Genomic DNA, 15,292 nt, shown 5'->3' on the forward strand with positions numbered 1-15,292 from the left:
TGGCTGAAAGTTTATACCCCTTACCCCATGAGACTTTATGAGTGTCTTCAGTGCAATGACTGTAATAGTAGAGATGACATGGCTACATTCAAAAATAGCTGGGTGCTTCCTAGTCATTCTCCTTTAACTCTTTCCTTTCTCTCTTCTGTCTGTTTTAGTTCATATATGCTCATAAAGCTTATTAAAAAAAATTACAAATTAAGCAGTGAATAGCACTTTTGAACAATGTTCAAAATGAGGTACAGTCATATGAGAAAAATACAGTAACATTTCTTAAGTATGAAATTTCTTAAGCATTTGATGATTTCCTTACCATTATGTGAATGTGTATCCCCCTGCAGTGGCCCTGCCCCCTGAGAAGACTGACAGCTGTAGTGTGGAGGAGAGAATGCAGGACACTGAAGGCTCTGCCACTGTCGGCCCACACAAACAATTACAGTTTGAGGTCAGTATAAAACACACATATATATTGAGTAGACTTTTTAAAGAAAACATTGATGATAATCAGAAATGTTACTTGAACACCAAATAAGTATATTAGAATGATTATTCTAAAGGATCATTTGACACAATGACTGCTGAAATTTCAGCTATGACAAGAACAAATTACATTTTAAAATGTATGAAAATACAGAAGAGTTATTTTAAATTTAAGATTTCACTGTATTTTTGATGAAATAAATACAGCTTTGGTGAGCATTAGAGACTTCTTTAAAAAAAAAAAAAAAATCAACAAAATCATGCCAACCCAAAATGTATGAGCAGTCTTTTAAACGAGTGTTACTGAAACAGTGATTATCTATTGTTGTTTATTAATCAGGAGTTGGAGTGCGCCGTATCAGTTGAGGAAGATAACAGGCAGGAGTGGACTTTCACCCTCTACGACTTCGATAACAATGGCAAGGTCACAAGAGAGGTACGACTGAGAAATCTGTGCAGTGACTGATGCCTTTTGTCATGGGAAAGCCCAGAAACAGAGATAAAACTAACAGGGCATACTAAATACATGTCATTGTCTTTTTTCTTCCACCGTACCACACAGTTCCTGTTTTCCTCGGCTTCATAGTTGCTCTGCATTTACGTTTCATTTCCACATACTAAATAGCCTCAGATGTATAGCATGTTTCATGTTTGTGTAGGGCTGGGTATCGTTTAAAAGTTTTCGTCATCGATACCGATACCTTGAGTTCGATATCTGTTCCTGAATGATACTTTTTTCGATACCAATTTTATGAAATCAGTTTTTAACAAGATTACATTGTCTCAAAAAAACTTTGGTTTTATTTTTTCAGCTTTTTGACATTTATACAGACTCAAAGCCTCATCTCCTGAGCCACTGCACAAAGGAACAAAATATATCCAACACAATAAATCAGTGCACATAATTTTAATAAAGTTCAAATAGTTTTCAGTTATCTGTTAGGCTACATTTACACTAGTGTGTGTTCGTTTTAAAACGCATAGCTCAGACAGAATCATAATTTCTATTAATTTATTCTAGGTTGTTAAAGACTTCAAGAAATTGAAAATCTTTATCCACTTTCATAAGTGGGTGTTTTATTTTCTTTCACCATATGTTTTATTGTTATTAAATTCTGGTGTAGTATGTCTAATTATTTGAATGCATATAAACTTAGTTTATTCAAATTTATTCTTAAAATAGCCTTATGAAATGTTTTATTTTTCCTCAGAAATTCTGTGTTCTGGTTTTCAATCATTAATTTAATTTATCTTTAAATCTTTGAAAATCAAAGTTTATTTATTTATTTTGGCAAACAAAGGGGGTTTACTATTAAAATTAAAACATGGAAGAAATGTTGTGTGATCATTACTTAAAAAAATAAAGTTTTAATCATTTTAATAGTAGCCTAGTAGTAACAGTATGTACATTCTGCTGAACAATACAAATGTATTTCTGCCGAAGTGTCTTCCAAGTTAAACCAAACTTTTATTTTGACGGGTTGCCGTGAATACCTTTACAGTTCTGTGTGTATATGATATAACGCTAGTTTTACTCAAATCAAACGGTAAAATGCTAATGCAGTGACTCTCAGAGCAGTTCGGCAGACGCTGAAATCACCGCGAGCGTCACGCGCGCTTCAGTCTGTGTGTAGTAAACAAAGCGCTTCGCTCTCGCGGATGTCAAACACTGTTCAATCTGCGCCGCTTCGCTTCTAGTCCAACACACCTAGTGGTGCAGGCTTATTGCCTCACTGATTTTGATGAGATTAACCCCTTAGGTATCGAAGTTTGGTACCGAACGACAAGACGTTTTTCGATATTTGATGGTATCGAGGCAATTCGGTCGGTGTCTAAAAAGTATTGAACTCGATACCCAGCCCTATGTTTTTGTGCACATGTGCTCTCCACTGTTGCCAGCATCTGTCTTCCCTCCCTGAGGCTAAGGAGACTCTGATTAACACATTATTATGGACATGTCTGTGTAGGAATTATGAATAATGCATGTATCTTAGCATATAGCCTATCAAGTACAGGCTTGCACAGCATATAAAAGACTAATGGGCCGTCTCGTGTCAGTGAAGATCTCTTAATTTCATGTAATTTTTCCCTCTCTATCTCCCTACGTCCAGGACATCACCAGTCTACTGCACACCATATATGAGGTAGTGGACGCTTCAGTGAATCACTCCCCCAGCAGCAGTAAGACTCTCCGGGTGAAGCTCTCTGTTGCTCCAGACTCCAGCCAGAGATGGAGGAACTGCACCCAGACCAACACAGGTACATGGAGAGAGTTTTCTCAGAACAACAGAAAATCAGTTGACTCATATCAGGGAGAGTTCACTCAAAAATGCAGTTGTCATCATTTACTCACCATCATGTTGTTCCATACCTGTATTTTTTTTTTTTTTTTATTTCTTCCATGGAACACAAGAGGGAGTTTTGCAGAATAACGGTGTTCTTTTCCACATCGTTTTAGTGCATGGTAACTGGATCAATCAAATTTGATCAAAAAGACAATAAAAAGCAGTCAATACGACAAGACGTTTGTGTGATGGACAAACTGTAATGTATAGATGCGACGTGTAATTGTTTTTTTTTTTTTTAACTTGACAGTCTCAATTTCGTTAGACAAGTACATCCTTGACATTTTGTTAAATAGCAAATTTTGTGTTAAATACTACATTTTGTGTTCCATTATAAAAGAGAAAAAAAACATAAAAACAAGGACGTGAGGGCAAGTAGATGACAGGATTTTTGGGAGAACAATTCTAAGTTCTTGTTATGCTGTCTCCTACACTATTGCCCTCCTCCTTTTCCCTGTCTTCCATGTCATTGCATCTCTTGTAAGATGAGTTCATAGTCAAAGGCAGAAGACGAGAGAAAGAAAAAACCCAAACCTCTGCAGCTCTGAGCTTTTGGATTCCTTTTGGAAAGTGCTATCATATCCCTCTTTGCTCAGATAGTCTTTTGCTGTTTGAAAAATAAATAAATCCACATTTAGCCACTTTCTAACTGTGTTACTTGGTAAAAAACAATGTGAAGGAGAACAGAAAGTACTCTGAAGAAACCGAAGTGTTTCTGTTTGTTTAGTGCTGTCATTTGGGCTATTTATACCCGTCATGTATTTGAAAGCGAAGAGCCTTTGAACAGCAGCTGTCTTCATGCAAATTCACAAGTGTGTGTTTTTTAGATTTATATGAGGCCTGAGGTTCAAAATAGAATAAATGAAGCATTGTTGTTTTTTCTTCTTTTATGAACCTTCAAAGTAAATAGAAAGCAGGGAACAAAGGTTTCTTTCTTATTTTGGTTGGTCTTTAAAGCTGCTTCAGTATATGTGCGCGTGTGTGATGATGTGCAACTCAACGCCGTTCTCTTTGATAAAGACCCCCTCTTCTCTCTCTCTCTCTTTCACTCACTCTGTCTCCAACAGACACTCCCCATCCCAAGCATAAGGGAGAAAAGTGTATTGAGGACTCCAAGACTTCAGAGAAAAAGTCAAGAGCCTTTCTTAGGTACTTATGAAATTAATCTACATAAACAGACCACATCATATGTAAATCAGTTTCTCACATTAGTGTCTGTAATTGTTACATAAATCTGCAATATATAAACTTCGGAAGAACATGCCACAGAATCTTAAAAGAAATTAGTATTTAACGGACAATGATTGGTTCAAGCCCGCTTCATGTACACATCCTCAGAGCAATGTTCTTGCAGTCATGACAGTATGATGCTGTTGTATTAGGCGTTACCATGCTGATCACCACAACCAGCAAGGTTGCCAGCGGCACTGTGTGGATGAGAACTTGGAGAGAAGAAACCATTACCTTGACCTGGCCGGCATCGAAAACTACACATCCCGCTTTGGAACAGGTACAATCTTAATTGCAAAGTCTAAATGGAGCCAACAGATCTTTCTAATTTAGGCCCTATTCACACCTGGTGATTTAAATCTGTCTTGTGTGATCCAGTCACAACCAATCCGCCCAAAATCATTGATGTGTCACATGCATCAGTAACACCTTTTATACATTAACATTATGGTAGTTGCAATAGCTTATATAAAATAACAGTGAACAATACTTTATAGTCTTTGTTAAAAAGAAGTCATTTTCTTTTTCCTAAGACAGAATTTATTAGTCAGCGTTAATTTTTGCATATATGTTTTTAATATTTTAAATTGTATAACATTAGTTCATGTTTTATGAACGAACATGAATTGTTAATAAATAAAAGTATATTTACACATTTTGCAGGTTTTATAAATATGAATGATTATTTTTTCTTAAAAACTGCACAATAACCAGAAAAGTCTAAAACCCCCAGCTCAATGGATAAATGTCATTGACTCCAAATTTGATTTGAGTGATCTGATAATATTTTATATTGTGATGACATGCACCTGAACATATCATATAATTTGCAAGAAATCATAAAATGACTTGACACTTAAAAGGATAGTTCTGTCATTTAATTCTGTCATTAATTACTCACTCTCATGTCGTTCCAAACCCATGAGACCTTCGTTCATCTTCAGAACACAGACTAAGACTTTTTGATGAAATCCGTGAGTTTTCTGACCCTCCATAGACAGCAACAGAACTCGCATGTTCAAGGCCCAGAAAGGTAGTAAGGACATCAATAAAATAGTCCATCTGACATCAGTGGTTCAACCTTAATTTCATGAAGCTATGAGAATATTTTTGTGCCCAAAGAAGTTGTTATCCCTTTAACAATGTTTTTTGGTAAAGGCACAATTATTTATATACTAATAAAACGTATTTATAATAATAACACTTAAAACAAATTCTTTTGTGCTTCCTCTAGCAGCTCCTGCCACAGAACCAGCAAAACCCAACCATACCACGCGTTCATCCAATCAGACACGCTCACGTTCTCAGGAACCCGAGAATGGTCACGCATACTCCGCTCACCAACGGCGCTCACAGACCATCTCCGCAGATCCTCCTGCCATCCTCTCCCGGAACACACACGCACTCCGTTCCCCCAAAACGCACCGCATGCTGCCCACACAGGCCTCCGCCGGTCGGGTGATAAGAAGAGGAGCGCCCCCTCCCCCAGTGGTCCCCAACCAGACCCCTCCGCACCAAAGCTCAGGCCCGTACCGACGACACAAGCAGAGGCCTAAAGAAGGCCTGCACTATCGGGCTCTTGGGCCGACCGTGACGTCTGGCCCAGTCGTGGAGAAAGAGCATGTGAGGGATCTGCCCAGTCTGCTGCTATATGAAGGAGGACTAGCTCAGGTGGTCCAGCGACATGAGCATCATCATCATCATGAACATCATCATCACTACCATCACTTCTATCAGTCCTGAAGAGTAAAACACAGATGGGCTACATAAAGGATCTAAATAAGAAGAACAATGAGGAACGTAACGATTGAATGATGTTAAATATTCTTGCATGGCCACAACGAGGCTGAGAAGGACACAAAGCATCTTGTTTATGCCAAAGTGGCAGACAATATGTACGCATTTGTATATATAAGTGTGTGTGTGTGTGTGTGTGTGTGTCTTTGAGGTTGTGTGGGTCGGTTTGAATGTGTGCTGATGTATTCAGTCCTGTCTTTGGCAGCAGGAGAGGTTTACTTACTACGTAAGGGCTCTATCTTTCCCTTTTCTCTTCTTTTTCTGTCTATCACTCTGTCTGCCTCCTTTGTTTTTTTCTCTCTACCGCTCTTAATTCTTATCTGATTGGTCTATTTGGTTGAAAAGGTGGTCAGCCCTGTTAAATGAAGAATTTTGAGTTGTCAAACCACTTTTGAAGGAATACAATTCCTTGGTTTTGTAACTTACATTTTGTGTGTGCGTGTGTGCGCACAATCTGCACATCTATGTGTGCCTAAGGTGTCTTTTTTACACTTATTCTTTTTTGTTTTCTTTTTTCCACTGATGACCACTTGAAAAGCACTTCTTGTGCCATTGCATTCGAGACACTTTATCTATGAAGAGCTTCTCTCTCCTAAACAGCAGATCTGAATCAACACCTTTAAAAATGCAATACAGGACACATGTACATAAAAGAGCCAGTAAAGACGCTCAAACCGTCAAAAAGGACTTTGTTGAAGGACAGTATGAGAACTACACTCTACCAATCTACATGAAGAAAACAGAGCATCATAATCAGCTGCTACCTCTAGTATTATTATGATTATCGGTATTATTGACATAATTTTTTATTCAGATTTTATTTTTTATTTGTCTGTCTGTTGTAATATGCCACCAATCTGCAGTCATGGCAAGATGTATTGGATTTAAATCCATTGTAAGCTTTATTACTGAAACATTTCTATTCATATGTTTGTTTGTTTTCGTTGTTGTTGTTTTGTTTTGTTTTGTTTTTGGTGTTTTCCTGTCCCTGTAACTTTAAGCTAATTGCATTCTAAGACCACTAGGCATCAGAGTTTATAGTGTAATTATGTGTATCAGACAATATGAAATCTTAAAATAATATTCTGATGATTGTAGAATAATGTTTTGAAGCTTGTTAAAAAATAATTTATTTGAAAAACATATTCCTGTCAGGTTTATGGCAAGTCAATATGGGTCTAATCAAATGATTGGAAAATAGTTTATATTGTATGACACAATATTATACCTGATATTATTGTATCTTTTGCTTGCTTAGTTGTGGTTTCAACTTGTCCTTCTTATCAGTTCAGTCATAAGACAATTCAAGTTGTAAAGTGTAAAGGAATCTGTGCTGCCAAGGAAAAATAGTATTTTTATTTCTCAGGTTCATTTCACGTTTGAGTCATTGATTTGACAAGACGATGTTATTGGTTTTGAAGGGAGCTGTAAACCACTGGACTGAAGTTTTTAATTTTTGGGGGGAGAGGGGGGGGTACAGAATCACCATTTAGAATTTTTAATTTCTTTCAGAATCCAAGAATCCTCAGACTGAATTAGGATCTTTTAGACAGTATGTTAGTGCCTTTAGCTCGGTATTGGCAGAAGTAAGGTAGGTAGCGAGAAAACAAGTCTGGTTCAATAGGAGTTCATCTGTTCCCATGCAGCAGTTTAAAACAGCATTTAAATAGTACATTATGAATCTATTTTAGGTTTGATGTATCCCAAGTCACCTAGAGGGAATGAGTGAGTGTGTATGGCAGCTGCCTCATTCCTCAGGGGCAGGATGACAGTATCGCCGCCTAGAAGTCTCCAGTCCTCCCATAACTCGCCAATACCCCACTGACAGAGAGTTAATGAGTGCATGTGCATCTGAAACCAGCACTACGGAAGCTTATGAAACACAACAGCCTTCGTTCAAACTCAGCAAAGCAGGTGTGTTTTGAAGCTCACAGCAGGTGTTTTAATACTCCACGTTTGTGTGATATAAATTGTTCTCATCTCTGTTTTTTCATGATTTTATACACAGAAAAAAAATGTGCACTTGTACTTGAAATTTTGGGCCTCGATATGGACAGCAGTTAAAATTGAGAATTTTGTCAGTGATGAGATGAGTTGATTATGTTTGGTTAGAACCTGTTCGACTTGCTGATATGTTTAGAATGAGATCGGCTGACTCTTCTGCTCAGGAGGACGGTGGAAATGTGAGAGCATCACACTACACTAAACTCTGGAAACCCACCTGCAGCTTCAGGGTGGTCTCATCACAGCTAGTAAGTTAGCGACATTTGACCTTCACTCAGTTTTGCTGTTGCGGGGGAATGAATGTGCGGTATGGCACTTAGCTCTCCCTCTCATTCTCTCTCTGTTTATGGTGAGATTTTGCCGTTTTAAATGATTCTGACCTTTTCTTAAACATCTATTGCTGCTAAAAAAAAAAAAAAGCAATCCATAGCATCATCATGAGAAACTGAAAAATTTAAACATGCCTCATGTGCAAAACATCTAAATGCACAGTTATTTCATTATTGTCCCACAGTGTTCTTTATCCTTTAATGAATCATCACACTAAAATTGTTTAGATGTTTGATAGGTTCACTTGCCTGATGGCTGTAAATACATCATGAGCAGACAGCTGTGGTGATAACAGTGTGTTAGTTGGATTCTGTACTATTTATCTGGATGAATGGCTATTTTGTATAGTGCCATTTGTACTTACAACATTTCTTGATTTCTATTGTGCTTTTGTTTAGTGTGATTGAGTGAGTGTGTAGGACAACACACTCAGGCTCACAGCAAATGTTTCATGGAGGTGCTTGTACATAAATAACACGAAGTGGTAGCATTTCATGCCACACCCCAACCCTAGTCCAGATAATTTGTGACTTTTCCTAATAATTTTTCATGCTTTTTTGTTTAGTTTATATAGATGGATGGAAATAATTGCTTTATTTATTTAATAGCAAACCTGTGCCAAGAGAAAACCTTTCATTAAAAGCTGAACTGTTGCTTACTGACTGGGTGGCTGTGATTTCTTTGGCCGTTGGTTTTGAAATGTTCCGATGATTTCTTTGCATGCATGTACACTCATCATGGCTGCATGCAGAGATCTGTTTCTGCTTTTGAGTAGAAATACTTTTGCATGTCCTCTGTTAATCTATGTTCCTTGCATATCTTGCTTCAAATGTTTCCCATAGTTGCAGTCTAACACGTGGCTAAAGAAAGTAATGAAGTCCTGTAAGTTTTAAGTTACAGTTAGCTACTAACACATCTCAATCTCCACTACCGTTTGGCGTCGGTAAGATTTGTTTAGTTTTTTGGAAAAATTCTTATGCACACCAAGAACAAAAATCTTGAAAGAATGGCATTATTGTCAAATATTATTACAGTTGAAGTAAGTGTTTTCTATTTGAATGTATTTCAAAATGCAATTTATTTTTTGATGGCAAAGCTAAATTTTCATCAGCCTTTACTCCAGTCTTCAGTGTCACATAATCCTTCAGAAATAATTCTAATATGCTGATTTGCTGCTCAAGAAACATTTCTTTATCAGTGTTGAAAACAGTTGTGCTGCTTAATTTGAATTAATTAATAAATTAATTTTGCTGTAAGTGAGGAACACTGGGAATACACCAATTTACTTGTACTGTGCTTGTACAGTCTTAAAGGGGAGGTTTACTGCTTTTTTTCTTTGCTTGATTGTGTTTATCGGGTGCAATATAACATGTCTTCGTGTTTCGTTTGTTAAAAAACGCCTTATTTTTCATATATTTCACCTTTATTGTAAGCCGCTTTTTCCTCTGTCATTTGAACAACCGGTTGACTTCCTGATTCTATGAAACCACTCCTTCAGAAACAGGCAATGGGCTCAGATTGGTTAGTTGGGCCGGTGTGTTGTGATTGGCTAAACTGCGTACTGCACATTGTCTGGAAACTTTACGCCCATTACCTTTACGGGCGACAGTTGCATGTGCTGCGGTCAAATGTAAATAATGGTGTCAATATTGCCGTATCAGTTTGAGCCAGAATCAGACCCAGAAAGCGGTAATGAAGAGAGTCAAGCAGAACTTCCGCAAGCACGGCTCTTACAAACGTTTCTGAATGGAAGTTTGCTGTTGTGATTACATACAATTTTTTGAAGTTTGTACACGTTTGTCTTATACACACAAAATAGCATCGAACTAACTGGCTACTATAACCAAACAGCGTTGGCTTGTTTACGTTCTTGATCAAATCGAAAAATTATGTCATAAAGTATACATGGAAAATACATTTACAAAATTAGTACATAATTACAAATTCGGGTCCAAAATGTTTGTATGCGTTTGCCATAGACACACGAAATAGCAATTAACTAACTGGCTAAAGCCAGCGTTGGCATTTCTTTACGTCCTTGATAAAACTAAAACATTACGTCTGAATTTATACATGCAAATACATTTAAAATTATGAAATCTTACTTACAGGTTGTGGCCCAGCAACTGCTGCCTCTGGTTTTAAAGTTGGAACTGCTCCATGTTTTAGTAATAGTTTCTGTGTGAATCCGGCATTGAACTCTGAACTCTCTTGATTCTGGAAGCTGTCTTCCGTAAAATGCGCAGCACAGAGAGCTGAATTACGATTGTAATTGTCAGCAACATAATCAAACATAAATTTTAACCATTGTTGATGAACTACAGCGTCCGTAGGAAGCCCGAACACAGAAGACCTGACAGCTGGGTGAAAATAACACCATTTCGACGGCATGGCTACAACTCTCCACTATAACTCTTCCTCTTCGACAAAGCCGCAGAACATGGCCTTGCCCCCTTCCGGAGGGAGGGGTTGATGCAAATTTATGGGTTTTTTACGTATGCAACCCGGGAAGTATCTCGTTGTAGTCCCATATGAGTCGTTTTTGTAGGCATTAAACTTCCTGATTTTTAAAATATCTCCGCTTATGTTGAACTTTCAGCGCAGCAACTTTGCAGATACTGTTCATGCACCAACAGCAACATTACACACTATTTAAAATGAAAAAAGTGAAATCGCAGTAAACCACCCCTTTAAATTCTATTTAAGAGTGAATGTTATACAGAACAAGTATGTTGATATCCCTGTATTGTCTACACAAGACATTTACATTTAACTGATCAAAAGTAACAGTGCATTCAACCTATTTTTTTTATCAGCATGCATATTCCCTGGGAATCAAGCCCATGACCTTTTAGCAACATTTGAACTACTAGAACATGCCTACTTTCCTTTCTCCTAGGACTTTTTTCTCCTCAACTCAACAAATATTTTCACGAGCATAAAAGTGACACCAGGTTCACATTGGGTGCTGGATCTGTGTGGTGAGGATGGTTGGGGACTGTAGGTGTGAAAGAGCCATATCTCTGTGTCACAAAAAAACAAATAGACAGCGAGCGAGTAAGCCAGCGAATGATGCTATTGACTTGAGCGTGAGTGGAAGGCTGCTTCCATATGTGTGGAGTGCGCTTTGTCTCCTGTAGATAGACACAGTGCTTTGAAGTGCGGATTGGCCCAGTGGGGTGCTAGCTTCTGTTGAGAGGAGATGCTAAACACAGAGAATGTGAGGGACACGCGACTACGTGCTACACTATTACCCATACAGGAGCAAAGAGGCGAAAACGCAAATCCAAAGATAATGTACATCTGTTCCAGAGTATTTAGAGGCTTTGAACGTTTTTTTTTTATTTTTTATGCGGGATAAGTGGAGCCCTTTTTCTTACAGTATCTCACAACTTCAAAGCAGATTCTCTGGATAATGCAAATGATTGGAATATAGCGCTTTCTGCAGGCTTGAAAGCATGAAAAGAAAAGAGAGAAGAGAAAAAAAGCGAATTAAAGCTAATTGGTGTGGCAAGCTTTTATGTATGAGAAGATGGGCGAAAATAAAGCACTTTATTAACTGTCAAGTTCATTGAATTAGGCGAGACGCTGGCAGAGTGCTAAAGTTCACATTCCCTCTATCTGTCTTTGAGGTTTGTATGTAGCACTCAAGGTCTTGGTGCCCTGTTGACTTTTGCTCCACAGCGACTTCTGTTAAGGGTATGATGAGATAACAGTCATTGAGATTAAGAGTATCCCTTTGTAATCACAAGGGCATGTTTGATGGCTGAGAGGGAAGTGGTAATGGAGGTATGAATATGACTGGCTGCATAGGTCTACGAGTATACAATGCAATAGAAGTCTTGGATTGTCTGTGAATACATTTTATTTGATCAGTTTAAATTGATTTCAGTATTTTAACATTTTCAAAGAAATGGTATTAACATGAATGAAAATAAAGTAGTGATGAATGAAAATTAAAAATAGCTGATGATTAGTGTTATTGATTTTACAACCCGAATTCCGGAAATGTTGGGATGTTTTTTAAATTTGAATAAAATGAAAACTAAAAGACTTTCAAATCACATGAGCCAATATTTTATTCACAACAGAACATAGTGAACATAAATATTTAAACTGAGAAATTTTACACTTTTATCCACTAAATGAGCTCATTTCAAATTTGATGCTTGCTACAGGTCTCAAAAAAGTTGGCACAGGGGCAACAAAGGGCTGAAAAAGCAAGAAATTTTGAAAAGATTCAGCTGGGAGAACATCTAGCAACTAATTAAGTTAATTGACATCAGGTCTAGCTATAAAAATCTCTCAGAAGTAAAGATGGGCAGAGACTCTCCAATCTGTGAAAGAGTGCGTAAAAAGATTGTGGAATACTTTAAAAACAATGTTCCTCTATGTCAAATTGCAAAGGCTTTGCAAATCTCATCATCTACAGTGCATAACATCATCAAAAGATTCAGAGAAACTGGAGAAATCTCTGTGCGTAAGGGACAAGGCCGAAGACCCTCAGACGACACTGCATCACTCATCGGCATGATTCTGGAATACTTCCAGAAACCACTGTCGGTAAACACAATCCACTGTGCCAACATACCAACTAAAGCTCTATCATGCAAAAAGGAAACGATATATGAACATGGTCCAGAAGCGCCGTCGTGTCCTGTGGGCCAAGGCTCATTTAAAATGTACTGTTTCAAAGTGGAAAAGTGTTCTATGGTCAGACGAGTCCAAATTTGACTTTTTTGTTGGAAATCATGGACGCCGTGTCCTCCAGGCTAAAGAGGAGGGAGACGTTCCAGCGTGTTATCAGCGTTCAGTTCAAAAGCCAGCATCTCTGATGGTATGGGGGTGCATAAGTGCATACGGTATGGGCAGCTTGCATGTTTTGGAAGGCACTATGAATGCTGAAAGGTATATAAAGGTTTTAGAGCAACATATGCTCCCCTCCAGACGACGTCTATTTCAGTAGGACAATGCAAAACCACATACTGCAGCTATTACAACAGCATGACCTCGTAGTAGAAGAGTTCGGGTGCTGAATTGGCCTGCCTGCAGTCCAGATCTTTCACCTATAGAGAACATTTGGCGCATCATTAAACGAAAAATACGTCAAAGACGACCACGAACTCTTCAGCAGCTGGAAACCTATATCAGGCAAGAATGGGACCAAATTCCAACACCAAAACTCCAGAAACTCGATGCCAGACGTCTTCAAACTGTTTTGAAAAGAAGAGGAGATGCTACACCATGGTAAACATGCCCCCGTCACAACTATTTTGAGACCTGTAGCAAGCATCAAATCTGAAATTAGCTCATTTTGTGCTTAAAATTTTAAAATTTCTCAGTTTAAACATTTATGTTATATGCTCTATTGTGAATAAAATATTGGCTCATGTGATTTGAAAGTCTTTTAGTTTTCATTTTATTCAAATTTAAAAAACATCCCAACATTTCCGGAATTCGGGTTGTATTATTTTATTGTTATTACAATACCAGTTTTGTTGGTGAGACCAGTGTTGTGTGTTAAAAATGGCTGCTTAAACAAAAACTGAAATCAAAGCTGAAATAAAGTAAAATATATTACATATGAGATGAAGAACTTAAACTTAAAAAAAACAAACAAACAAAAACAACAACCATGGCCTTGTGTGGCAACCAAGTGCTGTAGAAACACTTTGATACAACTGAAGAATGTACTACAGTTAACAAATCATAAGAATTGAATAAAAAATCATGCATGTTTAATGCTGATTTCTAACTCTCCAGAAATACATCAGGAAAATTATTCAGATAATGACCTCCAACTATTTGTAATATTGTTTTCAGATGGATTGCTCCATCATAACTATCTCCACATCAGCCCTAACTGGAATGTGAGGGTGTGGAAACATAGAGACATGTTTAAAGCCAGGAACCCAAGGGCTAATGAACTGTAGTGAATTATTCAGAAGGAGAGAGAGGGGGAAAAGAAAGAGAAAATGCTTGAGGGCAATTTTTTACAAGAACCCTGTAATTATAGCATTTAAATGGTAAATTAAGACTGATAAGAGAAACAAAATATGACATGATGTCGTTAATAGATTAGTTACTTTGCTGAGACCAGGCTCTAGTCTTCATAAGAATTAAACTCCACTGTCACAGCATAACCACGCCTTTATGTATATTAAAGCCTATTTTCGTTTGACTTGAACCAATGAGTTACAAATACTGGACAAGAGCAAGTGCCCCAGTAGATCAGATCTGGACTCAATGTACAAACCTTAACTCTCAGCTCAGTTTATTGGATTTAAATGAACCCCTGCTTCAGATAATGTTTCATCTGCCCTTTTGTTTCTTCTGTTATTTCCATGCCACTTACTTTCTCAAAAGTCTGCAGGATCTTTTATGAGTCACTTGCATATCCTAGTCTTGAGTGTTTCCTCCTGTGATCCCTCTATAGAGCCACATCCTTCACTTGTAACTTCAGTGTTTCCTCCTGAGTCACCTGCTCTTCTGGAGACTTTTCATGGTGAATCAGTCTGAGATAAGCAAGAAAGTGTTGACTTGCACCTTTTCAGCCTTAACTGATCCAAAAACTGCATGAGTCCACCTGAATTGGTTGTCCCCGATGTGTATATTTTTACATGACACTATATGCAAGTCTTTTTAGAGTGTTTTTTTTTTGTTTGTTTTTGAAGTGTGTTGAATTTCTGTGGTTATAGGCTCTAGAGAAGTAAATAAGAAATACAGAATGTTTCCACTGGCATTCATTCTGTTGGACATTTTGAATGCTTGCTATGAATATTTTGAACAACCATGATTCTCCACAGTAAACCAATGATTCATTGAATTAAATCTGCTGTGGTTGCTTATTTCCTCTTTGGGGTATTTGGGTATTATAACATGCTCACACTGCACTGGGCAGGGGAGGCTTTCATTTAACAAATTCCAAAAATGTTGGTGTGTATTTTCTTATTTTGAGGTGCAAAGGCTTTTTGAAACCACGCATGAGAAATGCATTCACCTTACTTACAATGTAAGAGCAGGTGCAGCCATTTTTAGCTTGAATGTGCTGTCTGCGTCCATTTATTTGAACTGTTCAAAAACAGTCCGTTATGATGTTGCAAACT

The 15,292-nt window shown here is 37.7% G+C and overlaps 1 protein-coding gene across 3 annotated transcripts in view; it reads left to right on the forward strand.

Annotated features, from left to right (window-relative positions):
• nkd1 (NKD inhibitor of WNT signaling pathway 1) overlaps positions 1–8,844 on the forward strand; it is a 28,300-nt gene extending 19,456 nt beyond the window's left edge. The window contains exons 5-11 of one of the 3 annotated variants that reach the window (XR_009271869.1): positions 342–445; positions 821–916; positions 2,592–2,739; positions 3,893–3,974; positions 4,208–4,335; positions 5,290–7,766; positions 7,993–8,844. Coding sequence is in view for 2 of the 3 variants with exons in the window: in XM_058780480.1 (XP_058636463.1) it covers positions 342–445; positions 821–916; positions 2,592–2,739; positions 3,893–3,974; positions 4,208–4,335; positions 5,290–5,798 (1,067 nt within the window). In the remaining variant the exon portion in view is untranslated. Of the gene's footprint in view, positions 1–341; positions 446–820; positions 917–2,591; positions 2,740–3,892; positions 3,975–4,207; positions 4,336–5,289 lie in introns of all 3 variants that reach the window. The other 2 variants (XM_058780482.1, XM_058780480.1) reach the window with 2 other exon arrangements.
• Positions 8,845–15,292: the final 6,448 nt, after the last annotated feature.

This window comes from Onychostoma macrolepis, chromosome 07, assembly GCF_012432095.1.
Source record: "Onychostoma macrolepis isolate SWU-2019 chromosome 07, ASM1243209v1, whole genome shotgun sequence".
Classification (NCBI taxonomy): Eukaryota; Metazoa; Chordata; class Actinopteri; order Cypriniformes; family Cyprinidae; genus Onychostoma; species Onychostoma macrolepis.